Source organism: Felis catus, chromosome X (genome assembly GCF_018350175.1).
Source record: "Felis catus isolate Fca126 chromosome X, F.catus_Fca126_mat1.0, whole genome shotgun sequence".
In the NCBI taxonomy this organism is placed as follows: Eukaryota; Metazoa; Chordata; class Mammalia; order Carnivora; family Felidae; genus Felis; species Felis catus.
The window spans coordinates 40,807,394-40,834,422 of NC_058386.1; the positions used below are offsets into that span (position 1 = coordinate 40,807,394).

General features: G+C 46.9%; 1 protein-coding gene across 2 annotated transcripts in view; it reads right to left on the minus strand.

Annotated features, from left to right (window-relative positions):
* Nucleotides 1-822: 822 nt before the first annotated feature.
* SLC9A7 (solute carrier family 9 member A7) overlaps nucleotides 823-27,029 on the minus strand; it is a 131,349-nt gene continuing 105,142 nt past the window's right edge. For both annotated transcript variants that reach the window (XM_023249455.2, XM_023249454.2), the window contains 3 exons: nucleotides 19,723-19,805; nucleotides 10,340-10,445; nucleotides 823-6,782 (listed from right to left, as the gene is read on the minus strand). In XM_023249455.2, the coding sequence (XP_023105223.1) occupies nucleotides 6,531-6,782; nucleotides 10,340-10,445; nucleotides 19,723-19,805 (441 nt within the window). In that variant the 3' untranslated portion in view covers nucleotides 823-6,530. The remainder of the gene's footprint in view (nucleotides 6,783-10,339; nucleotides 10,446-19,722; nucleotides 19,806-27,029) is intronic.

A 27,029-nucleotide genomic window follows, 5' to 3' on the forward strand; every position in this document is an offset into this window, starting at 1 on the left:
AAAAATCTCCGAAATCTGTTGCTGTGATTAAAAAAATATTTTTTTGGGCGCCTGGGTGGCGCAGTCGGTTAAGCGTCCGACTTCAGCCAGGTCACGATCTCACGGTCCGTGAGTTCGAGCCCCGCGTCAGGCTCTGGGCTGATGGCTCAGAGCCTGGAGCCTGTTTCCGATTCTGTGTCTCCCTCTCTCTCTGCCCCTCCCCCGTTCATGCTCTGTCTCTCTCTGTCCCAAAAAATAAATAAACGTTAAAAAAAAATACATTTTTTTAATGTTTATTTTTGAGCCAGAAAGAGACAGAGCTTGAGTGGGGGAGGGGCAGAGAGAGAGGGAGACACAGAATCCAAAGCAGGCTCCGGGCTCCGAGCTGTCAGCATAGAACCCGACGCGGGGCTTGAACCCACGAACCATGAGACCATGACCTGAGCCAAAGTCAGAAGGCTCAACCGACTGAGCCACCCAGGCACCCCAGTTGCTGTGATTTTTTAGACCCTGTTTTAAAACTTAAGGTTTAAAGCACCTGAATTGGGGGGTTGGCAAAAATCCTTTTCCGTAGAAAGTCAGATAGTAAATGGTCTGGGCTTTATGCACAAATACCTGCTCACTTCTGTCACAGCTACCCAGCTCTGCATGAAAGCACTCACAGACATTGTGCAAATGAAGGCGCCTAGGGCATTCCAATAAAACTTTATTTACAAAAATAGGTGGTGGGCCGGATTGGGTCCAGAGGGGCTGGCTAGTGTCTTAGAAACACACTGAGAAAAGGATCACACAGCATTCTTCTACTAACTGACGATACTTATAAAATGCAAACACAAGATGAGCTCAGCCAGTTAATCTTTTTATTTTGAGTTTTGTAAAAAAAAAAAAAAAAAAAAGCTTTGAGAAAAACGTGTTAACTACCAGTCAAAGGCCAGAAGACGTGTGGCTAGATTTACAATACCAATCTAAACATATACACAAAGGCAAACGTTAAGTAAAATGCTAGGGAAAGTTAGCACTTTGGGGGCCTAACCTCGGTTTTCCTTATTGCACATAAAGGTTGCTGACAACTCCAAGTCCTCACCTTTTCACAGTTAAACATACTTTTATTTCATGGACATGTTTATTTATATAACATACTATACTGTTAATTTTATAAAACCACCGGTTTGCTACTGATGAATGGAAACAGAAGATAACATTCTCCCCAGTTACATTATGGAAGTGCTTTATAAAAAGTGCCCCCACCCCCACCCCGGACAGTCCTGTCGTCCCACGGTAAATCCATCCTATTCTATTTTTAAAAATTGCTTTGCAGCTATTAAATGAATCTTGGTGGCCTTCCCATTCGATCATTTTATTGGACACAGTGAAACTTCCTAAGTAAAAAAATAAAAAGACAACCTAGGAGGAGGTGATCCTGAAGTCACAGGCTTTGAAGCAGTGATTTCAGTGCTGAATTCCGAATCCATAGACTTCTCACCCATACGACTGGAAATCATTCCTCTGCTTCCCCGAAGCCCACAGCTGGAATCATCGCAACAGAAGTCCACCCCCAAATGTCCAAGCCGTCGGACGGTCACCCAGTAGCATGGGGGTCTCAAATTTTCAGTGCTTTAGACAGCAGATGCGGAGTTCCTCCAACGTACGTACACGCCCAGTCGTTTTCCACTGACCCTGGCAACTGGCAATTCTGTGTAACCTGTTTTAAAAGGCGGCCATCCGAAAGAGAAGACGGCCCCTGCCGGGTGCTCTGATGTGCATTTCGGGGCTTTTCAAAATGCGGCAGAAAAGTGGCTGCCTGTGTGCTCCATGTGGGCCATGGTTATAACCCTGCTTACAAAAATAAAACTAACATCAAAAGCTTTGGTTTTGCTTTTCACGATTGCTGCTAGCACTGGGTGACGAGACGTGTTAGTATATATATATATAAAAAAAAAGCTCTCCTTATGAAAATCGAAAGAGGGAAAAGGCGTTGATTTCTAGGTGTGGTTTTGAAAAAGATTGTCAAAGAGAAGAGCCCTACTTGCTTTTCCTAGTGAGAGACTAGCAGAGCTTTCTAGAGTATGTCTCTGCGTATTGTCCTTATTGGGTTTTAGAAAGGGGAAGGTCTCTTCAGCTACTATGAAAGCACATTCAGATTAGAAAGCTTGTTTCTAACTCTTGGCCACTAGGTTCCTTCGACTGACTGTGTCGGAGCGCACAGCACCGGACATGGGCAGGGCCAGAGTTTCACTTAAAAACCAACGTAAGAGATCAGAAGTCAGCGATACCACTTTCATAGCATGTGACAGACTCGCTCCTACACGAACTCATCTTCAGAATCAATGTCAAGAGGCAGGCGTGAAACGTGAAACGTGTCAAGTTCCCCGTTTTTCCAAAGTGGAACGGGAAGCCACATGCTTATTGGATCAGCAAGCTGACCTTCCAGAAGCCCTCGTTCCAGATTCCATCTTACAACAGATGGCACGGTCGGCTTTGTGATGTGCCTCTTAGGACTCACAGTGGGGACCAAGCTAGGTGTCTGAGAGGATGATCCCCCCCCCCACATTGGCCCCGCCACCAGTCTCCCCTAAGGGCATCAGTGGTGTTTCTACCTTTAGAAATCATCCTGTTCGTATTGAATATCTGACATGGTGACATTAACTGCCCCTGTGGACAAAGAAAGGGGGAGGGAGAGATGACTGGGGGTGGGAGGATGTCATGAAACAGCCCTCTACTTTGGAAGGAGATCGCCCTAGACTGAAATGTACATGGACAGCTCAGCTAACACTTTTCACGTTTTCCAGAGAGACTTCATTTGTCAACCAAACCACAGAGGGCATTTTCGGGGCCGGAGAACACAGCCTGAAAGCTCCTTGCAGTCTGCTTGATGAGACATTTGATGTCGCAGTGTGGTTTTCGGCTGCAAGGCGTCAGTGCTGTTTGGCCGCCCCAGGGAGTACCCTGCATGGGCAGAGACCGTGTAGTCACGTACTCGCTCTTCCTAGATTGGCTTCCTAGGAGGAAACGCAGCCTCGTTTAAAGTCCAAATTGCCCTCCGGGGGAGACAAAGTTCGGGTCGCCTTGTAGTGCTCGAAAAGAGTATTAAAAGGGACAGCCGGGCTTCATGCCTCCCCTCTGGCAACGCCGGTGCCTCGTGAGCGTGAGCGCGAAGGGGTCACAAGCTTCCACTAACCGCAGGCCCGACCTCTACCCTGAGGTCTCCAGCGTGGATGCAGGCAAGTGGGGGGGGGGGGGCGGGGCAAGCTGAGTGTGGCCAGAAAGAAAGCTGACTTGGCCGCAAAGGGGACCCCGTTTAGTCACACGTTGAGTGGAACAGCCAGCTTCTCCCAAACCTTCCACCTGAGAGTTGGCTGCTCGGTTAAGACAGAACCCCTTTTCTTTACACAAGCGGGGGCAAAGAGGAGAGGTGTTGCATCCCGCCCCCCACCCCGCCCGAATACATCCCCTCACATCACCCTTCTCTCCCTTTCACGCACTAAGGTTTTCAAATGTGACGCCGTCAGTTGTACTTTAGGGAGAAAGTTCTGGAGTTCTGCCAAGAGTGTCTACACGAAACTCTTTGACGGCCGTCAAGGCTGGGTTACTGGTCAACCCTCAGGGTGGTCCACGTGACTTGCAACTAAAGAAACTTAATTTGCTAGGCCATCCTTTAAGGTTCCAAATAGGGTCCACTGCAAGGTGTAGGCTATAAGGCTCTTAACTCTGGTTGTGCATTAGAATCCCTGAAGATCCAAAACAAAGCACGGAAGCCAGGCCCCACTCCAAGCCTCCCGAATATGAATCTCTGAGGATAGGGCCCTTGCACTGATATTTAAAAAAAAAAAAAAACAAAAAAACTAGCCAGGTAATCCTAATGGGCAGCCATGGTTGAGAACTTGTGTGCTAGAATTATCCAGCTCTGCTGAACTGTCACCCGCCCCCCCCCCGCCTCCAACCTGGAACAAATATGTTTATAAGATGTTAAACGTGTTAAAAAGACGTGAAATTGGATGCATTCAGCCGTTTCAACCTGATTTAGGCCAGGCTGGCTGCAGATAGTTGGCCTTGTGTTAGTTGGTTTCTGGGCTTCGTGGCATGCACTTTCCCCCACTCAGCATAGGCATAGTACTTCTAGAAACACGGAAGCGTTTCAATGAATGGACTCATTTCCCAGGACCTCTAGTAAGGTCAGGATTATTCCGCACATCTTGCAAACAAAAATTAGAACCATAGGTCAGTGACTTACTCCTATCCACTGAAGAAAAAAATCCAACCAAGTAACTACAACCCTAGCAAAATTTTGGTCTTGGCAAATCTCCACTTGCTTATATTTAAGTAGGTCCAAATAAAAGGTTTGCAGTCAAGACTACAAGACCCTTTTGGGGAAAACACAACAATCTGTGGATCGACGTAGGCCTCGGATGGAGAACTCTGGTTATTTTTCCTCCTTGATTTCTTATTAAGTTGCCGAAAGCTTCCTGGAAAACCATTAATGACAACATAGCCTTGACGTTAATTAAGACGGGGGGGGGGGTCCCTAAACAGCCAGGGTGGCTATTTTCATGAATCATATCAGGGTTTTTCCGGTAGTTTCTCTCCTCCAAAATTAAACAAGTAAGCGACATAAGAGATAAACAAGGCTTTATAAAGACCCAACCAAAGAGCCGGCCAGCCTATCCATCTCTGCAAATACCCAACACACACACAAGCCTCACCTTTATAGGCTTGACTGGTCATTACTGAGAGAACTCCACCGAATAAAACTTCTGCCGGTTCTGGGCGCGGGCACATATGCACATCTCCAGCCTGGCAAGCTGCTCTCTGCACTCTGACACAACACCCACGACACAATGACCTCCCATCCAGGGGCTCTCTAAAAAAGCGGTTTCTCTGGCTGTGGCTCGTAGGTCTTCTTAAGTCCTTCACTAGCCTAGGTAATTCTGAGCCTCATGGGGTTAGATATGTGGTTTAGCTTGTTTTTCAAGCTTACAAATCCCACGGGTGCCCCTGATAAAGTCAAAATGGACTTTAGGGTAGACAGAAAGGAAAGGGGGGGGGATAAAAAGCATCTAATTATATCAAACCATATGAAACTGCCATTTGTTTTTTTCTTTTTAATGGTTCAATATCAGCAATTTCATATGGCTCAACCTAGTAATAATTTTTGCCTGGTTTGCACAAACTATCACAAACTATGTTGTCTGCCACAATAAGAAAAATGCCCACATTTTATGAAAGCGTTTTTTTTTTAATAAATCGGGTTTTCAAATAACCTAAATTTCAAACCACGCTCACGCATTCAGCTGGTGCAAGCCTCCCCGGATACCAAGAGGACGACCCTTCTTCCATGGCACTCAAGTGTCAAGACATCCGGAGACTTAACCTTACAGTAGACAGAACGTTCCACCGGACTGAATAATGCTTAATTTTCTAGGGACTTGCCTCTAATTTCTCACGTGGCCGCTGAAATCTCATGCATTCGTTGGCTCAAGGTTTGGAATTCTACTCGGGCCTTTAGAACAGTATCCTGTATTTCGTTTTTGCAGTTAATTTTGTTCGCAGTGTGATTCCCACCCCCGCCCCCCAATACTAGCCTACTGCCTCCTAGGCTTGTTTTTGCTTTCTCGTCCCCAGATAAAAGCATCCCAACCAATTTTGGTGTTGTTCCTAAACCCACAGTAGGTATCTCGGCCCTCGGAATCATTTGCCAGGCAGTCAGCTTGTACGGTGGCCCTGAAGAATTGACTGATTTTTCATCATCCGTTTCTAACCAGTTTCTGCTGTTCCCAGAATGTGAAAACCCCAACAGTGTAACACGATTTTTGCCTTTGGTTTTGCTTTTGGTAGCTTCTTCTGGATGGAGGCTTCCAGAGAAGGAATTCTAATTCTTTCCCCATGTCAAAATGTTCACGGATAGATTTCCATTCTTCAGTCTAGAGGAAACCCGGGTTGCAAAAAGAGTCCAGAAGCCTGACGTGAGGTCACAGTCCCGCAGCCCTCGGTGCCAGAAGCGCCCGCCCCAATTGCTTCTTCGTGAGTTCCGTCCCATTTACCACCGGCTTCCCGTCATCCGTGGAGGTCCGGTCTCAGCTGCCTTCCTTCTCGATCGTTCTTCTAGCCTGCTCTCCTCCACCTTGCTATTCCTGCAGCCAGCCAGGCTTGCACTGCTGTGTACGGATCTGAAGCCTCTCCTGGGGGGACTCCAACCCCCCCCCACCCGCCCCACACCTTGTTCAGATACTGCAGGTGAATGAGTTAGACCATTAAAGCATGCTATTTGTTTGTTTGTTTGTTTAACTCTGAACAGCACACTACTATGTGAAAAAGTGGGAATAGGTCTGCATCTGTCTTGATTTAGAGACACTTTAGCCCCACCATCTTGGGTTAAATTGTAAAGGTTATTAAGATAGCTTCAGACCCCAATAAAACAGAAGCATTAGTTCCACTCAGTCAGTGCCCCGCCTCAAACAACCCTGGGGCTTGCAGCCGTCCTCACCCTGCCGGTGGGCCGCCCCCGCCCCTCAGCCCCTCATCGCTGCAGGCTCTGGGGTGGGGGGAGGGGGGAGTCACGCATTGTCCTCCAGGGGGAACACTAGGCGCGTGCCCCGGCTCGAAACCGGCTGGTCTCCCATCCCCAGGGCTCGGTCCAGCACCTCCTCGGAGCTGCTCTTGGTTCTCCGACTGCCCTCGAGACTCGTGGAGGCCGTGTGGGAGCCTGAGGAGCCGTTTGCAGTCACTGTGCTGTCCCCATAGGTCAAGGTGAGGTCGCCCTCGGTCAGGATGAAGTCGGAGTCTTCCTCTCTCAGCGGCTCTTGGTTCTGAAAAGTGCAACGAACGACAACGACAAATGGGAGACCGGCATCTTCTAAGGGCTGGGGCCAACCCCCGACCTCAGCTCCTCGTCTGAAAACCCGGGGCCCGTGAAACTTGCCTGCCTGGAGCCTCTGGTGTGCATGAAGGTTGCAAACTGTAGTGTGCTATTCAAGGCAAGGTGCTGCTGCCGGAAACCAAGCCTTTGAACCCCAGGAAGCAGTTCTGATTTCAAATGCCTGACAGCTGAGGTTAGTGACACAAGGGGAGAAAGGGAGGCCAGCTGGGGCTTTCAGGTTCCCAGCCCACAAGGGAAGGCAGGGCAAGGTCACTGGGTGAACTTACAGATAGGTTTCAGGGCCCCCCTTCCCTGGGCAGGAGGCCCCATAAACCACCCTGAACCCACCTGATTTACATCTGAGCCGCTCTTTGTCCCAGTGAGCGATTGAGGGAAGGGGTCAAAGCATAATTACGATATCCTTCCTGTCCCCACAGAAACCCCCCCTGATGGGAAATATCCTGTCCGCACAGAAAACCCCCCTGATGGGAAGCCCGGCGGCACAGATGCGGCGGGGCATCCAGAAGGAGGGTCTGTTTTCTCAAACAATCTGTTCTATGCCTGCCGGGAAGGTCAGGGAAGGGCTCACTTGATCCTTACCCCTCCCTGCCTGTGAAGGGCGGGAACACTCCAGTCACAGAGAAGAAAGCCTGGGCTAAGACAACCTCGGAAATGTGCCCGAGGTTTCCCCAGCTGGTGGGAAGCAGAGTTAGGATTTATGCTGGTCGGACCCAGGTAAAGGATGTGAAAAAATCACCCCATCGGGAGGAGGATGGACAAAAGCCGCAGTGAGAGTAAAAAAAAACCAGGCAAGGCGGAGCAAGGCAGGCGTTCGTTCTAGCCAGAGTGGCAGCCTCCGCAAATGACCACACCGTGGGGGAGAGCTCAGGAAGCAGCCCCGGGGTCAGACACAAACCTTTCACCCTCTAATGGGTTTAACCAGCAAAACAAGGGGCGGTTCGCTCCCCTGCCGTCCCCACTGCACACAGGGTCAAACGCCGCGAGCGCCTCTCTTGAATGGCAAACACGTTTTCAAAATGCTCCGGCACACCGCTCTTGCTCTCCTATCTGCCATCTGTTCTTCAAAAGGCACCTGCATCCTCTACGCGTCAGGGTGTCCTCGGGGCAGGACGCGGGAACCTGCCTCCCTGACAGCCTCCTGCTCCCTCCTCCCCTGTCCGCACCAGTCACCCTGCTGCCCAAGGCCACGGGCAGATTCTCCCCAACCATGCCTGAATTCCCATCTAGGTGAGAAACCGGCACAGCACGTGACCGCATCCTCTTGGCACCCTTCCTCGAGATGCTTAAGTCACAGGAGGTGCCAGAGGAGTACCTATTCAATGCCCCGGCCTAGGAAGGGCTTCTGGGTCTGCCTAGCTCCTTCTCCTGTCCCAGCCTGTCTGGGTGCACTCGCTGGTAACAAGCTCGAGCTTGTTTTCTGCGTTGCTTCTCAGTGATGACGGCTGCTCCACGCTTCACAGCATGACTCCACTTAGCCAGTGCTCCCCGGCTTTTTTGGATAGGCAAGCCCGCGCCTCCTCTCGCTTGCTGCCTCAAACCCTCGCGGAATGAGGCAGGGCGCACACGTGCAACTAAATAACAATCCTGCACTCAGGCAGAGCGTTCATTCCAAAACTCACTCCAAACTCCCCAGATTCCTACTCTCCACCAGTGTTGAGAAAGGCCTGAAATTCGATCTGTTCTGTGATAGTTTTCTTAACAACAAATGAGATCACGTTCCCTGGTTTAGCGTTAACCGTGTCTCCGTTCGCAGGCGGTGTCTGCAAATGGGGCCACGCCCTCTACAGCAGCGCAGAGGAGGCCCCCAGACACCAGCCCCTGGGTGACCCTCGCTGACCCCTGGCAGGGGAAAGCAGGGCTGAAATTCACCGGCAGGAGGAAACGGGACTGGATGTTGACCCGTTCCATTACGAAACTCACAAGCCCGGACAAAGAGTACCCAAGGAAAGGTCATTCCGAAACAAGGACCTAGTAAAACCCAGTGGAGAGGGATTTCCAAGTCAGAGCCTCCAATTCTAGATGACAAGATCAACAAAAGTTTTGTTAAGCTGGAGGCTTGTAATAATTATGTAACGGGCTGTCCACTGAAGGCTGCTAGGAAAATGCTGTGGAATAACCTTGCAAACGCGCGTGTTGCAGGAACGTGGGCGTTTGAAATAACCAGAAGTCACACTTTCCTCAATGGAAGGACACGGTTTCCTAGGTGCCTGCAAACAGTGAATAATGAACATCTTCAAGATCTCCTAAATAAACCGGAAGTCCAAACGCCCTCTAGGTGATGGGTGAGGTCAACAGTGCGTCAAACAGCCACGAGAGCCGCCCAGCCCAAGACCCTCACCAGGCTCAAAAGCCTGCAGGGAGCCCCTCCACTCTCTCACCTGTGGCTTCCTCAATTAATTTTTCAAAGACCCTTTGCTCCTCCTCTCTCAACAATAGCAACCCTCACCGTGTCTGGAGCAGACTGAGACCCTGGTAGGGACCCCAGCCCAGCTACAGTGTCTACTTTCCCCTCCGTACCATCCGAATGCAACGGTTTCCAAGCCCGCTGCCCTGCCCCGTTACCTGATCAGGACCCTTCTGGCTCAGACCTGGGCTTTGCCTTCTGCTTTCTCAACACTAACCAAGTAAATTGCAGGTTATTTACTAATACTCTGAAACCTGCCTTAGGGTCACAGCTCTGTCAATTACCAATCCTGGGACCTTGGCAGTTTCTTCCTCTGTAAGATGGTAGTTATCTGCCTATTTACGGTATGGCCGAGAGAGCCATTTGTGAGCTGGAAAGCTCTACATAAATATAAGGAGTTCTTTTCTCCCGGGTATAATGGTTATGTAGGATGGTGGAGGAGAGAGAGGAAGAAGGGCCTTTCCCCTCTCCTCCAGTCCTTCTATGGAGGTAGGTTCTTGCTTTCTCCACAACCCCTCTGCCCAGCAACCCCCGTGAAGAGCTCACGAGTCAGCCCCAAAGCTCAGATGTCCACCGGTGTGGATATTCTTTTCGTACTGTGCTGAGTCTGAATCGGAAAACGGAAAGGACCTAACCATCTCAACATAAAGACACCATTTGCAAAAGGAATCTTCACGTTTGCTAAACACTTTGTGATTCACCATATGTTTCCATACTTTAGCCTTTAATCTCACAGCCAAGCCCAGGCGACGAGGCCCACTTTACAGACAAGAAAACTAAGGCTGCTAAGAACACTTAGATGGCCTCAGGGCTTGGATTTGAATGCAGCTGTTCTGTTTCCAAATCCAGAATTCCTACACCATGGCTGCAGACACCGCAGGGCCCCACAGCCCAGGTACAAGGTTTCTCCATTACTGTGCAAAATACACAAACATATGTTAACTTGGCCATTTCTAATCATCTTATTTAGAAAAGCAAAACTTGTGGGTTTGGAGGCTTGCGTGCAACACGTTTCCTCTTCCTGGGGAAGACAGTACCCTGGCTCTGTGATCAGGAACACAACCCTGACGTGCTGTACTTACGTCGTACACCTGGGGACTGGTCAGACACCGAGCGAGCAGGCCACACCAGGCGGGCAGCGTGGTGGTTAAGGGGGGGCCGGTGTGTGTGAGGATGGGCTTCAAGTAACTTTGAAAAGAGGATTAAGGAAAATGCCTGCAAAGAGAACACACACCCAACGAAACATGTTCAGAAATCCCAAAGAGTAGGGGTGCCTGAGTGGCTCAGTCGGTCAAGTGTCCAACTTCGGCTCAGGTCACGATCCCATGGTCTGTCAGTTCGAGCCCTGCGTCGGGCTCTGGGCTGACAGCTCAGAACCTGGAGCCTGCTTCGGCCCCAATGGCAACCACCAATCTGTTCGCTGTTATCTGTGAATCTGGGTTTTATTCTGTTTTGTTTTGGTTTTTAGACTCCACATGTAAGTGAAATCATGTATCACGGAGCATTTGTCTTTGTCCGATTTATGTCACTTCGCACGATAGCTTCAAGGTCAATCCATGTTGTCGCAAATGGCAAGATTTCATTCTTTTTAATGGCTGAGTAGTATTCCACTGCATGTGTGTGTATGTGTGTCTTCCTATTTATTTATTCTTTCTTTCTTTATTTTTTCTTCCTATTTATTGATGTATAAACTTTAGTCAGAGGTTTTTAAACCCCTCCTGTGAAAGACGGTACATTTAATTCATTTATACTCCAGCTTTTCTTTAAAAAAATTTTTTTATGTTTATTTATTTTTGAGACAGAGAGAAACAGAGCATGAGGAGCATGGGGAGGGGCAGAGAGCGAGGAAGACACAGAATCCCAAGCAGGCTCCAGGCTCTGAACTGTCAGCACACAGCCCGATGCGGAGCTTGAACTCACGAACCGTGAGATCATGACCTGAGCTGAAGTTGGACGCTTAACCGACTGAGCCACCCAGGCGCCCCTATACTCTGGCTTTTCCATTTTTTCCTGATTTTTATTATACTTAATTTTATACTATAGACATGTAACATTTGCATTCTATTCTATAAGTCAGAAGTAAAGCTTCTGTGCTTTGTCTACGGATTGAGTCTAAATGTTAAAAGCCAGTAACTAGCATTGGTAATATTATTAACGAATACTATTCGCTAGTAACCCAGCCGAGTGGTTAGAACACTATTAAAGGAAATGTGATACAATGTCATTTAAACTTTGTTCCTGAGAAGAGAACATGAGCTAAATACAGGCTCTTCTTTGAATTTCCTTTTGCTCTTGTACATTTCTTGTGGGTTATAACAAATCATTTCTTCTTCAATGTTGTCTCCTTAGCTGGGTCTGATTTTGATTGTGTTTGATCCTTGTGTTGTTGGTGGTTTTTTCCCCCCCTTCTACTAGAGTCTGCACAGTGCCAAACTTTTGTGAATTCCTGGGTGTCTGAAAGCCACCTGTCTTTTTTTTTCTAGGCTCAGAGTTTTTTCTTTTCATCCTAGAACTCTGGCAATGCTAGATGGTATTCTAACATTCAAGTTTGCTGATGCCACATTGGGTTCTTCTCTTTATTTTTATTTAATTAATTAATTTTAATGCTTATTTTTGAGTGAGAAAGAGAGAGAGACAGACAAAGTGTGAGTGGGAAAGGGGCAGCGAGAGAGGAAGACACAGAAGCCGAAGCAGGCTCCAGGTTCCGAACTGTTAGCACAGAACCCGACGTGGGGCTTGGACCCACAAACTGTGACATCATGACCTGAACCGAAGTCGGATGCTTAACTGACTGAGCCGCTCAGGTGCCCCTGGTTCGTTCTCTTTAGAGGATGCCAGTTTTTCTCTTTGGAAGCCTTGAAGAGCCCCGCTTTTCTTCCTTAGTTTTGGAATGTTCTTTCATTCTTTCTTTGCTTCTTTTTTTCCTCCATGGTTTCTATCTTCTCCTTTCATATTCTGTTCAAGGACTGTGGGCCTTCTGGCTCTAACCTCCCTGTCTTGCAACCCTTTCTTGCACATCTCTGACTTTGTGCTTGAATTCTTACAGATTCTCTTCCTCAACTTCATCTTCCAGATCAACAGTTTGGTCTCCACCATGTAATTAAACTATCCATTACACTTTGGGGTTCATTTCAGAAACTTTAATTTCTAAGAGCTTCTTCTCATCTGAGTGCTTTTTCTTTTTCTTTTTAATTTTTTTAATGTTTGTTTATTTTTGAGAGCGAGCGAGCAAGCAAGCGAGGGAGTGGGAGGGGCAGAGAGAGAGAGAGAGAGAGGAAGACACAGAATCTGAAGCAGGCTCCGGGCTCTGAGCTGTCAGCACAGAGCCCAATGCGGGGCTCGAACCCATGAACCACGAGATCATGACCTGAGCAGAAGACAGACGCTTAACCTACTGAGCCACTCAGGTGCCCTGAGTGCTTTTCCTAATAACCCGTTCTTACATCGTGACTGGAAAAGCCTCTCAACTCCAAGGCTTTTATTAGAACAATTAAAAAAATAGGGGTGCCTGGGTGGCTCAGTTGGTTAAGTGTCTGGCTCTTGATTTGGGCTCAGATCATGATCTCACGGTTGGTGGGTTCAAGCCCTGCTTCGGGCTCTGCGCTGACAGCTCGGAGCCTGCTTGGGATTCTCTCTCTGCCCCTTCCCTGCTTGTGTTCTCTCTCTCTCAAAAATAAACAAACAGACATTAAAAAATTTTAAAAAAGAAAAATTAAAAAATAACTATCTGGTAGGGTGCCTGGCTGGCTCAGTCAGTAGGGCATGCAACTCTTGATCTGAGGGTCATGAGTTTGAGCCCTGCATTGGGCATAGAGTTTACTTAGTGAAAAAATATACATATGTAAGTACACACACACACACACACACACGCACACACGCTTGGAATTAATTCCTTTGGCATGCCCCCCTCCCATGTCTTTACTCAGTTTCTCAGTTCATCAAGCAGGTGCGGAAGTCTACCACTCCAAAGTTGGATGGTGGGGAGGTTACTCTAGGGAGAAAAATCTTTGGTGGCCTCAAGATCTGTTTCTCTACCAATCCCTCCCCAGGCAGGAGCTCTCCTTTCTTTAGAGAGCTATGGCCCGAGGAGAAAATTAACAGCTATCAGCCGATCTGCTGACACAGAAAGTACTGGTTGCAGTCGTCACTAAACAACATTCTTTAATAAATCAGCTAGACAAACTGGCTCAAGACTCGAAGACAGATGGAGTCGGAGCAGAGAAAACTACAGCTTTGGTCTTGCAAGCAGTCACGAAGAGCTCTTCTGTGATTTCCAGGAGCCCCGGGAGAGCTGTATGTGCGCACTGAGCCTCTCATCTTACATCGGAAGGCCATCGATTCCATTTTCAGGCTTGTTCCGGGAAGGAGGTACCACGCTTCCTCTTGCCGGCTTGTGGGGATCATTCCCGCCCAGCTGAATCCTCTTCTGTTGTAGCCAAAGCCAAGCCTTCTCATTTAATCATCTCTGGAGCTATAGAATGAATCGTGGGCACCTTGCTGGTATAATTCCTCAGACGCTTTCCGTTCTTGGTCTCCCACCTCCAAACTAAACAAGTAGAAATCCCAGTCACTAAACTTTACATTCAGAGACTTCAGAGATCACTCCTGTTGCCCCGCAAAGAGTCAGTTTCTTCCGCACTCAGCTTCACTGAAGTACGACTGACAAACACTGAATGCATGAAAGGTGTACAAGATGTTTAGATACGCGTATATTGTGAAATGATTGCTACAATCAAGCTAATTAACATATCCATCACTTCACATGTTACCATCTTTCTGGCTATGTGTGGTGCAAACGCTTAAGATCTACCTTCTCAGAAAATGTTAAAATTTCCAGCATACAATACAGTGTTGGTAACACTCAAGTTGTTGCCATATCTTCATTACTGTGCCATATCTTCATTACTTCATTGCTGTGAACATGGGAGTGCGGATTTCTCTTGGAGAAATTTTTTGAGGAACCTCCATACTGTTTTTCCACCGTGGCTGCACCAATTTACATCCCATCGACAGTGTAGAAGGGTCTCCTTTTCTCCACATCTTCCCAACTTGGCTTGTTATTTTTTTCCCATTTTGATAACAGCCATCCTAACAGATGTGAGGAGAGATCTCATTGTGGTTTTGATATGCATTTCCCTGGTGATGAGTGATGTTGAGCAACTTTTCACATATCTGTTGGCCAAGTGTATGTCTTCTTTGGAAAAATGTCTATTCAGGTCCTTTGCCCCTCTTTGAATTGGGGTATTTGGAGTTTGGCTGTTGAGCTATAGGAACTCCTTATATATTTTGAATATTAACCCCTTATCAGATATATGGATTGCAAATATTTTCTTCCATTATACAGGTTGTCTTCTCATACTACTGATGGTTTCCTATGCTGTGCAGAAATCTTCTAGTTTGATGTAGTCCCATTTGTCTATTTTTGCTTCTGCTGCCTACGCTTGTGGAGTAAAGTCCAAAAACGCACTGTCAAGACCAATGTCAAGGAGCTTTCCCCTGTGTTTTTTTTTTTCTAGGAGTTTTATGGTTCCAGGTCTCGCACTTAAGTCTTTAAACATTTTGAGTTTCTTTTTGTGAGTGGTGCAAGATAAGTTCCAGTTTCATTCCATTGCATGTGGATATCCAGTTTTCCTGACACCATTTACCAAGGAGACTGCCCTTTCCCTATTACATATTCTCAGCGCCTTGGTTGAAGATTAGTCGATCCAACATGTGAGGGTACATTTCTGGGCTCCCTCTTCTGTTCCACTGGTCTGTATATCTGTTTTTATTTTTTAACGTTCATTTGTTTCGGAGAGAGAGAGAGTGCGAGTGGGGAGGAGCAGAGAGAGAGGGAGACACAGAATCTAGGCTCCAGGCTCTGAGTCGTCAGTACAGAGCTTGGCATGGGGCTCAAACTCACGGACCAGGAAATCATGACCTGAGTCGCAGTGGGATGCTTAACTGACTGAGCCACCCAGGTGCCCCTGTTTATCTGTTTTAATGCTAATACCATTTTGATTACAATGCCTTTGTAATATAATTTGAAATCACGAAGTGTGGCACCTCAGCTCCGTTCATTTTGCCCTAGATTGCGTTAGCTATTCACAGTATTTTGTGGCTCCATACAAAGTTTAGGATTGTTTCTTATTTTCTGTGAAAAAAAACAAAACACCATTAGAATTTTGATAGAGATTTCATTGAATCCATAGATTGCTTTGTGTAGTATGGATATGTTAACAATATTAATTCTTCTAATCGATGAACACAGGTATCTTTCCATGTATTTGTGTCCTCTTCAATTTCTTTCATCAATGTTTTTCAGTTTTCAGTGTACAGATATTCACCTACCTGGTTAAATTTATTCCTAAGTGGTTTACTGTTTTTGACGGTATCATAAGGAGACTGTTTTCTTACTATCTTTTTTGGATAGCTCATTGTCAGTGTATAGAAATGCAACTCATTAGTTTTAAAACAGTTTTCTGGTGGAGTCTTTAGGGGTTTCTATATATAAGATCATGTGATCTGCAGAGATAATTTTAATTCTTCCCTTCTGATTTGGAGGCCTTTTATTTCTTTTTCTTGCCTAATTGCTCTGGCTAGGACTTCTAATACTGTATTGAATAGAAGTGGCAAGAGTGGGTGTCCTTGCCTTGTTCTGGACCTTAGAGGAAAAGTTTTCAGCTTTTTGCCCTTGAGTATGATGTTGGCTGTGGGCTTGTCATATAATGGACTTTATTATGCTGACATACATTCCATCTGTATCTACTTTGTTTATTTTTTATCATGAAAGGCTGTTGGATTTTGTCAAGAGATGCTTTTTCTGCATCTATTGAGACCATATAATTTTATTTTTTATTTTGTTAATGTGGTGTATGTATCACATTTATCAATTTGCTTATGTTGGACCACCCTTGCATCCCAGGGATAAATCTCACTTCGTGTATGATCCTTTTAATGTGCCACTGAATTCAGTTTGTTAGTGTTTTTTTAATGTTTATTTATTAGAGAGAGAGACAGCATGAGTGGGGGTGGGAGAGGGAGGGAGAGAGAGAGGGGAAGGGGGGGGAGAGAGAGAGAGACAGAGAGACAGAGAGAGAAAGGGAGAGAATATATCTGAACTGTGAGATCATGACCTGAGCGGAAATCAAGAATCTGACACTTAACCCACCAAGCTACCCAGGTGCCCTAGTTTGTTAGTATTTTGTTGGGGGTTTTTACATCTATGTTCATCAGGGAGACTGGCCTGTAAATTTCTTTTCTTGTAGTGTCCTTGGGCTTTGATATCAGGGCAATGCTGGCCTCATAAAATGAAGTTGGGAGTGTCCCCAACTTTTCAATTTTTTGGAAGAGTTTGAGAAGGTATTAATTTTTTGAATGTTTGGTGGAATTCACCAATGAAGCCAACTTCATTATGGTGACATACATTCCGTCTATATCTAATTTGTTGAGAGTTCTTCCTTTTATCATGAAAGGAGGTTGGATCTTGGAAGCTTTTATTTGTTGGGGGTTTTTGATTACTGATTCAATCTCCTGCTTGTTATTGGGCTATTCAGATTTTCTATTCCTTCTTCATTCAGTCTTGGTTAAGCTGTAGGTTTCTAGAAATTTATCCATTTTTTCTAGGTTATCCAATTTTTAGTGTATAATTGTTCATAGGAGTCTCTTATGACTCCTTGTATTTATGTGCTATCAGTTGTTATGTTTCCTCTTCCATTTCTGATATTTATTTATTTATTTATTTATTTTTATTTTTCTCTTAGTCTAACAAAAGGTTTGTCCATTCTGTTTATCTTTTCAGTAAAATAACTCTTACTTTCATTGATCTTCTCTATTGTTTTTCTAGACTCTATTTCTGCTCTGACCTTTGTTACTTCCTTCCTTCTGGTAACTTTTGGCTTACTTTCTCCTTCTTTTTCTAGTTCCTTGAGGAGTTAGTTTGTTTAGTTGAGATCTTTCTTTCTCCTTAATGTAGGCATTTATCACTATAAGCTTCCCTCTTAGAACTGCTTTCACTGCCTCCCATAAGTCATATGTCTGTTAGGTCCGTTTGGTCTACAATGTAGTTCAAGTCCAATGTTTCCGTACTGATTTTATGTCTGAACAATCCACCCGTTGTTGAAAGTGCAGGACTAAACGCCCATAAGAATCAATTTCTTATCACGTTCGCAGTTTGTCACTCTTCTGTGAACTCTCTCCAATTTTCTCCATGTCCTTTCCAAGCCCGGGGAGTAACATGCATTCTGAATCATGATGTAGATAAAGTACATATGGCTTTTTAAAATCCCTGGGTGTTCTATTTCAGTTAATAGCAAACAAGATAATTTGAACCACTGTTTCCACTGAGAGCAACTACAAGAGCTGGGCAAAAGATAAAAACATAAAATAAAACACAACAAAATCGGCTGCTTAATGGCATCAGATAGATGCCATGGCAGTGACGAGGGCCAGAATCTGGTGGAAGACATCCAAGAGGTGAGCCTGGTACTTGGTGAGCCGCATTCCCCCAAAAGGCACCCGAGAAGCTGAGTAGAGCATCTGACAGACTGACAAAGATAGAGTGAATCTGACAAAAACTGGAGTCCTATCCTTCTGAGGAAGACTATGGAAACGCCTTAGGCTCTGCATTAGAACCTTAGGGAAAAAAAAGGCCACCAGAAAACAGACTAATCCTCACAGGAATTGATTCCTGGCTTCAAATCACCTTTACTCCTGACTGGGCTACAGTGACCTGGAACTGCTAATGCCCTTGCCTAGCCACTGACCAGATGTAAGTTCATCAGCTCTGAAGGATGACAGCCTCCTCAAGAGCATCTCAAATGATCTCTACACTTTTTTGTTGCCTGTGTCCATCACTCAGTAAAAAAAAAAAAATAGATGCGCAGAAGATAAACAATAAAGTTTCTAGAAGATAAGAGAGGAAACTGGTTTCGTGACTTTGGCGTAGAGAAAGATTTTCACAACAGGACACAAAAACTACTAACCAGAAAAGATCAATAAATTGGATGAAGGCTTTTTGTTTATCAAAAGATTCTATTTAGAAATGAAAAGGCAAGTCACAAGGAGAGATTTTGGTATCACATATAATTAGCAAAGTACTCACATCCAGAATACCTAAGGAATGCTTACAAAATGGTAAGGAAAAGGTAGGCAGCCCAAAAGAAAAATGGGCAAGAGACTTGAACAGGTGCTTCATAAAGGACCACACCAAATGGCCAGTAAATATATGGAAAGATGGTCAACCTTATTAGTCATCAGATAAATGCAAATTAAAACTATAATAAAATACCACTATAAACTCAATACAATTGCTAAAATTAGCAAGACTGACAACACCAACAGTCAGTGGGGATGTGGAGCGACTAGAACTCTCATACCCTAGAGGTGAGTGTGTAACGTGGTACTACCATTTTGTAAAACTGTTTGGCACTATCTTTTAAAGTTGAACCAATGCATGTCCTATTACCCAGCCATTTCACTCCTGGGTATATTCCCAACAAAAAAATATATGTATACGTGCACCAGAAGACATGGACAAAAATGCTCATAAATAGTATTCTTTTTTGAGATGGGGGGGAGGGGCAGAGGGAGAGGGAGAGGGAGAGAATCCCAAGCAGGTTCCATGTCAGCCTGACGCGGGGCTCCATCTCATGAACTGTGAGTTCATGACCTGAGCCAGAATCAATAGTCAGACGCTTAGCCGAATGAACCACCCAGGCGCCCCTGTAGCTGTGTTTTTCATACTAGCTCTAAACTAGAAACAATCTACGTGTTCATCAACTATCAATGGTAAGTAAATGGTGGTATACTCATACAGTGAAATACTATACGGCAATGAAAACAGGTGAACTAGAGCTACACGTGACAACATGGATGAGTCACACAAATGATGTCAAGCGAAATAAACCAGACACTAGGATATATATAGTCTGTAGTCCCATTCATACAGAGTTCAAGAATTTTTTTTATGTTTTCCAAGACTGTATGCGAACTACCTACCCATTAGATCATGATGTCAAGTTAAACTATGAGAATGAACTTTCGGGTTTTTAAGTTTCACCTGAGGGCCAAGCGAATCTCCTAGTGTAGAGTTGGCCATGCAGGCGGCCCACAGAAGTGACCTTCCCCACACGGATAAACTGCTCAGGTTCTACTTTCCTTCCCGACCGCGGCACCTTTCATCGTGTGATTTTAACTAATTCACCTACATAGGCTTATTTCCCTTGGTCATAAGAGCCACCCAAGTCTACCAGGCTGTGGGGTAGCTACCCTAATGATGTACTAATGATTCCTCTTGGCCAGAGAGATGTTTGCCGGGACTACCTATGGTTGAACGATCATTGCCTGTGGCCCAAGAGAGGCATGACTGCACCTTATAGCACGCACACAGCCTTCCTTACTCGTCAGAAGTTGTTCACGGATGACTCAACAAGAGAATTTCATCACCGCTGTTTCACGAGTACAGGGAGGTCACTGAAAAGGATACTTGTGGTCAAAGCTGTACCACAGCCTGAAGAGCCACGCACTCTCCTGCTTCGTCCGGTTCCCTCTGGCAGAATCTGGACCATCCTAGGAACAGACAAGAGGACAGACGCTTAGTTGGAGAAAAGGGAATGAAATGGGGTGTGGGGAGGGGGGCGGAAGCTTCTTTTTTAACCGTAAGTTTTAGAGATTTTGAGCTCAGAGTCAAACATCCTATATCACCAAAGTTTTAGATACACTAGGAGGTAATGCCATTTTTAAAATTTAAATTCAAGTTAGTTAACATATAGTAGAGTATTGGTTTCAGGTAGAATTTAGTGATTCATCACTTACATATAACACCCAGTACTCATCACGAGTGCCGTCCTTAACGCCCATTGCCCATCTAGCCCATCCTAACCTCTCGCCAAACCCAATGCGTTACCATCACCTGGAACGCTGCAGCTCTTGTCGAGGAGACTCGGGTAGGTCCCAAGAAGGACCATTACAATGAGTAAAGCAAAGGAAAGCTTTCTTTCTTTTTTTATTTTTTTTTATTTTTTTTCAACGTTTTTATTTATTTTTGAGACAGAGAGAGACAGAGCATGAACGGGGGAGGGGCAGAGAGAGAGGGAGACACAGAATCGGAAACAGGCTCCAGGCTCTGAGCCATCAGCCCAGAGCCTGACGCGGGACTCGAACTCACAGACCGTGAGATCGTGACCTGGCTGAAGTCGGACGCTTAACCGACTACGCCACCCAGGCGCCCCGGAAAGCTTTCTTTCTGAAGACAAAGTAACAAAAGGTCTTCAGAGAGCTCTGCCTGCCGTCCACAAGGAAGATAAACGGACCTTGAATGCAAGAAACTAAGAGACACCTTGTAGCCCTGAAATGTTACGAGTTGTAAGTTCCGAGCAAATATCAGGTACGACTTTGTAACAGGGGTGCCTAACAACTTCTCGTTCTGAGAGATGGTGCCAGAAGCAGGACTAGGTACAGGAAGAATGTGGATAAATCCACGTATGGTGGCTTTGGAGAAATCAGGGGAAGTGTCTGCCCACAGACAAAGCGGGGACCTGCTCTCTCACCATGCCCCCTCCCCAAACCTGCATTCCCACGGGAGGGTTTACACCCCATGTCGTCAGCGCAACATCCTTTCGTACGGTCACCTTCTCCCACTGACAACACCTTGCCGGGGCGATCCCTATTCATCCTTCAGGGCTGGGTACGAGGCTGGGCTCTCTGAGAAATGTTTCAAAGGCAACACAGCAGTCCAAGGGGTATACGTAATGAGTGTCACAGGCTTCCTCAACCAACTATGGGGGTCCAGATCCTAATTCTACCCCTGGCTGTGCCATTGTCTTGTTGTGTGACCCTGTTGTATGATTACCACTGTAGCATTAGCGAACATCTATTTCTTGTCACATAATTATCAGTTGTTTTTTTTTGTTTTTTTTTTGGCGACACAGTGCTGTTGATTGTACTTCTTATGTTGGGCATGAGATCTGCAGCACATATTTATCTATTAGCTGCAGATCTGTCCGCTTAAACATCCCCCCAATTCTCTCGCCCCCGAACTCCTGGTCACTCCCATTCTACCCTCTGTTCTTGTGACTTACACATGGGATTTATTCTTAAACTTTGTATTGACCTTACTGAGAGAGAAGCCCCTTGAAGAAAATACCGCTGGCTCTCCTTATCACCAATTTTCAGGGATATAACAATGAGTGTATTTTTTTTCCTGCATACGTTAAGCACCTACTGTGTGCCAGGCACCATGATGGGTACTGGAGACAAAAAGGAATGATGTTAGCGCTTGCCCCTCAAGGAGCACGTTTCTGAGGTGGGGGGGCGGGGCGGGGGAGAGCGGGGGAAGACAGACAGATATGTATACAGTGACAAGTGTGATGAAGAAAAAGAAAGCAGATTAAAGAACTGAGTTGTTACTGTTAAAAGATAGGAAAGTTTAACCTTAAGGTCCGTAGAGTAGTGAGAACAGCTTATGGTTTTTTTCAGAGGTAGAGCAGTACACTGCCCCCCTCCCCTGCAAAGATTTCTATCTCCGAATCCCTGGAGCCTGTAAGTTATGATACCCGGCAAAAGGGGCTTTGTAGATGGACTTACAGTTTTCTAGGAGGCCCAGTGCAATCACACAGGTCCTTAAAAATAGACAAAGAGGGCAAAAGAGAGAGTTGTGGTGGAAGAAGGGGCAGGAAGGATTCGAAGTGTGACAGGGACGCACCCTGCTGTTGCTGACTTTGAAGACAGAGGGGGCCACAGAGCAGGAAATGCACGTGCTTCTAGGACATGAGCTTGACCCTGGGCCAATGGTCAGCAAGGAAATAGGACTGTAGTCCTATAACCACATGGAACTGAATTCTGCCAGTAATCTGAATGAGTTTGGCAGGGGGTTCTTGCCCAGAGCCCAACCCCACCCAACGCCTTCATTTTGGCCTTGAAATGGAGAAACCAGCGGAGTCCACCAGACTTTTAACCTACAGAATATAAGACTGTTGGTTGAAGCCACTGAGTTTGTGGGGATCCTTTACGGTGGCTCTAGAAGTCTAATGCAGAACAAAAGAGTAAAATAAGTGATATGACCCAGTTTGGGCCTTTTTCATGTCCCTGGGATGGTGGGGCCAACGCTTCTCTGAAGGGAGTATAACAGGTTTTAAAAATGCGGGTTCAGGTTCAGTGGGTCTAGATGGGTCCTGACAGTCTGCATTTTTACAAGCTCTCTGATGATGCCCAGGCTTCTGGTCCATGGGGACACTCGGGGCGGCAAGGACACATCTACTGATCTCACATCTGGCAGTCGCCACTCTTACCCTTCACCACATTGTCACCACACCCTTAAGGATGCGGATTCATGTGTCCCCTTTGCAGATGTATCCCCAGAGCCTGAAAGAATGTCTGAAATAGAACAGGTGCTCGGTACGCATTTGTCAAATGAGTGAATTAATGTCAATTGTGAACTTCGAGGAAAAAAAAAAAAAGAATAGCCAAAAGGGAAATTAGGGACCAAGGGAGGCAATCAGAACAAAAAGAAAAGTGTGGTGGGGGTGGGGGAGTCAAAGAGTAGGAATTTGAAGAAAAAAAAAAGGCACTACAGCAACTGTTTGAAATCAAAGATTTAAGTGACTGGGTATCAGATATCTGCCTGGAGGAAAGCTGGAGAAGGGCCCAGAAGAGTTATAGGTCAATAACAGCTGATTTTCTGCTCGAGGGTGTGCGCGCACCCGCACGGTGCTGTCCTTTCCTCCACATTCCATTAATATCCTGCTTGTGATCTTGCCCTGCTGAGATGAGAAAGCCAGGATAAATTCAGAGTCAAAGTGCTCCTAGCTACTCCAAAGCGGCCCCATCGACGAGTGCTCTTCTGTAAACTTGGGGAAGGAAGTGAATGGTTTGTCTGCACGTCCGGCCAACGGCCAACGTCAATCTCAGCTCTGTCTGGCAGGAACAGCTCCCCCCTTGAATGGGGTGAGAGGCCACCCCCAGGCCCAGGCAGCTTGCCTCCAGCTGGGCTTGTTTTTGTTTTGGTTGCAAAGTCACCAAGACCTCCGGAGAAACAAAGCAACTGCGGTTTTTGTTTTGTTTTGTTCTAATGAGTCAAACTTGCCAGGGAGGTGAAGCCGAAGTCTGCCCACGATATTCTTATGCTTCCCTCACAGAAAAGCCAAAAGTCCTAGCCAGAAGCCCCTTTCCCTCGCTCACATGAGCTAACATTCTGGGCTTCTAGCTCCAGTGAGGAAAACCGCACTGTCATAACAAATTCGCTCCCGTCAGATGTCACTTTCCTGTTTGTTTTTCAGAAGATCATTTGGAACATGCGGTGAAGAAAGCTGCCCTTTCTTTGCTAATGGGGAACAAACATCTGGACTTCCCCCATTTAGGATTTCAGTTTCATGACATCACTGAGCGTGTGACCTGGATCCCTTTCAGGGGAAACTGCAAGAACCCAGGATTTCACCCAAAAATGAGGAGCCCATTTATTTCTCTGTTTTCCTGTTGCTCGTGACCACTGAGTGCTCCCAGCCCTGCTGTTAGCGCCTCGCTGGACCGAGAAGGTCAGGCCAGGAGGACTGAGAGAAATAAGGCCCTTGAGATACAAGGGCATGAGTCACCTTTAAGAAGGTGCCCCGGGAAACCAAACTTGAAGTTCGCCTTTTCCCCCCCTAGTCTGACAGCAATCTTCAAAGACTTTCAAAATGCCAGTGGAACTCATTTTGACGGCCCTCTGCATGACTGTGTGAGAGGCTTGGGAGGAGGGAGGTCAAGGGGCTGATGTGACAGCAGATCCTGGTTAGAGGCAGCCAACGGGTGACACTGGGAGTTCAGCAGAAGTCACCAATGCCTGCCCATTCACAATTGGCCCAAAGGGCCCTCCAGGGAGCCATCGGGAACACCGATGACCCCTCCGGACCCATCTAGGGAGGCTCCTGAAACTCACCCCGCCTGGGGCAGGGTGCATTATCTTAGCTGTCACTGCATGGGCTGAATGCAGTGCCAGAACACTTAGCACTTGGGACCCACAGCTTTCTCAAACATTTGCATGGAGAAGTGACAAGCCAGTTTGTTTCTAAGTCTCGTTACAAGCCAAGCGTTGCCATGTGAATTTCTTCTGAGATGAACAGTAGGTTCCGCCACATGAAACCAACCAAACCATTTCAGGTGCTTCCTTTCAGACATGCTTAAATCCAGAGGCAGGGGCAATTAAAACAACAACAACAACAACAACAACAACAACAACAGCAAAAGGGCTGGGAAAGTTTGACTCATCTGGAACTTACAAGCTGAAATCTCTCCAAACCCTGGCTATCCAGCTAGAATTGGCCTGTTTTTCTCACAAAATTCATCTTGACCAGCCGCGGTCCTGGAGAGGAGGCTTTGGAATAGGGCAGTCATATCCCACCAGAGCCATTATTTTCCATTGAGTGAAATAAAGACACTTCACCCAGGGTTTTCTTATAGTGAGTTTCAAGATCTCCCTAAGGGTTATACACTAAAGTTTATTTATTTATTTTTGAGGCGGGGGGAGGAGGAGGGGGGAGAGAGGGAGACACAGAATCCGAAGCAGGCTCCAGGCTCTGAGCTGTCAGCACAGAGCCTGACGCGGGGCTCCAACTCACAAACCGTGAGATCGTGACCTGAGCCGAAGTCGGACGCTCAACCGACTGAGCCACCTGGGCACCCCTAAGTGTTATACTCTAAATTAGCTTCTAGGTGCACAAGTCCCGAACGCTTGTTTTCCAAACTCCTCAATCAAAACTAGAGTCCAATGGCAACTTTTCACAAAGAATTTCTCATTGAAACTTCAAGCTCCCAACACAACGGCCAGTTCTAATAGAACCTCTTCTAAAAATGTCCAGGTCTTTCAGAGGTCGTGGTTTTGTGTCCCTGAAGGAGCATCACCACCAAGATGTGACCACCCCTGAGAAGGAGATCCAAAAAAAAGCCGCAGCGGCACCTCCCGGCCCGGCACAGCACAACACTTTGCAACACTTGCTAAATCGGGTGTGCAGGATGGAGCCGTTTAGAAGATCCCCTGGAATCTTCAATATGTAGCCTGGATTTAGGATTCGGTGCAATTCCAAGCTGACTGGAAAAGAGGGAAATGCCCGCCATGGCTTCACGCACAACACACACGAGGGGTCGGGAACTTTGCCGGCGGTACTGTTAACTCCTGCCGTCCCCCCATCTGCCCATCAAATAACCACCGAGAACACCCCACCCCACCCCCCACCCTCGTTGCCAGGCACTGTGCTCAGCGCTGGAGATTCCATCCCAAATAAAAGACTTCCTGATGCCTAAGGCCAAGTAATAGCATTTTGTAACAAATGTCTGCTCCTGTCATAACCCTTCTTCCCCCAACCTTGCCTGCTCGGGAAATGCCAGCCTCGGGAAGGGGCGAACCTGAACACACGACAAGGGTGTCGCGGCGGCTCAGAATCACGTCTGCCCCTTTGTTGACGCTCCTCCCATAAAGAGGTGACAGTCCCTCTCCCCTCCCCCTTGAATCTGGGCTGGCTCGAGCAGCTCACTGTGACCGCCAGAAAGTCACAGATGTGACGCCGGGAGACATCCAGGGTCAGGAATGGCCATGTAGCTTCCACCTTGCCTGCTGGGACGCTGGCTTTCGGAACCCTGAGCCATCGCGTAAGAAGTCCGATACCCCGAGGCCACGTGGCGGAGCCAGGCGCAGGCATTCCGGCCGGCTGCCCTAGTCTTTGGGGTTCTCCCAAGCCCAGGTGCCAGATACAGGAGTGAATGAGTCTTTGGATGATGCCAGCCCCCAGCTTTCTACTCGGAGCAAAGGCAAGCAGCCCGTATTCTGCCCTTTCCGACTTCCTGGCCTCGAGAATCCATGAGCCAGAGGATCTGCTGCTCACTTTCCTATGCCTGGTGCGGTTTGTTATATGCAGCAACAGTAACCGGGGCAGATTCTCTGCAGCAGCGGGGACGACTCTTCCCTGCCAGTCACACTCGATGCTGCCACGGGGCTCCTCTGCTGGCAGCCTCGACAGCTGCCCTCCCTGGCACTCTGTCCCAGGCCGTCCCGGCTGGCACCACCCCGCCTAAGCCTTAACCATTATGACCTTCAGCCCCTACGGTGGGAGGTGGGGGGTATGAGTCTTGTTCTCTGCCGTTAGCGGGCTCGAGGGGAACTCAGTTGTAGAGGATTCCAGCCCCTGGAGAACAGGACGGCCTGTGATCAGCCACATCCTTCTTCTCTTCCTCAGATTCCCTGCACTGGAGAGTCAGACCCCAGCCCTCTCCTTCCCCTGTGTGGGCACCACTGACGGACTCTGACCCAGTGACGGCGAGCCCACCACCAGCGTATTCAAATACCCATGCTCGGAAAGTAGGCAGTCAGGGACTTAGCTTGAATGCTCTTCCTGGCCGGCCTACCCCTCAATATGTTGTTTAAGAACGTTGACTCCACGGTCAAGTCCCGCCTTCTTGACTTTCTAATTCTCCAACTGTAGACGACTCACTTAGACTCTCAAACTCCAGCTTCTAATCTGTAAAATGGGGATAACGGTACCTACCTCTTGAGGTTGGTATCATGCTCACAGTGAGGGAATCCATGTAAAGATGCCTGGCATGTAGTAAATGCTCAATACCTTGTAGCTATTTCAAAAAAAGTTTACTTATTTTGAGAGAGAGAGCAAACATGCATGTGTAAGCAAGGGAAGGGCAGAGAGAGAGGGAGAGAGAACATGAGCAGGGGAGGGGCGCAGAGACAGGGAGAGAGAGAATCCCAAGCAGGCTCTGCGCTGTCAGCACAGAGCCCAACGCAGGGCTAGAACCCATGAACCGCGAGATCAT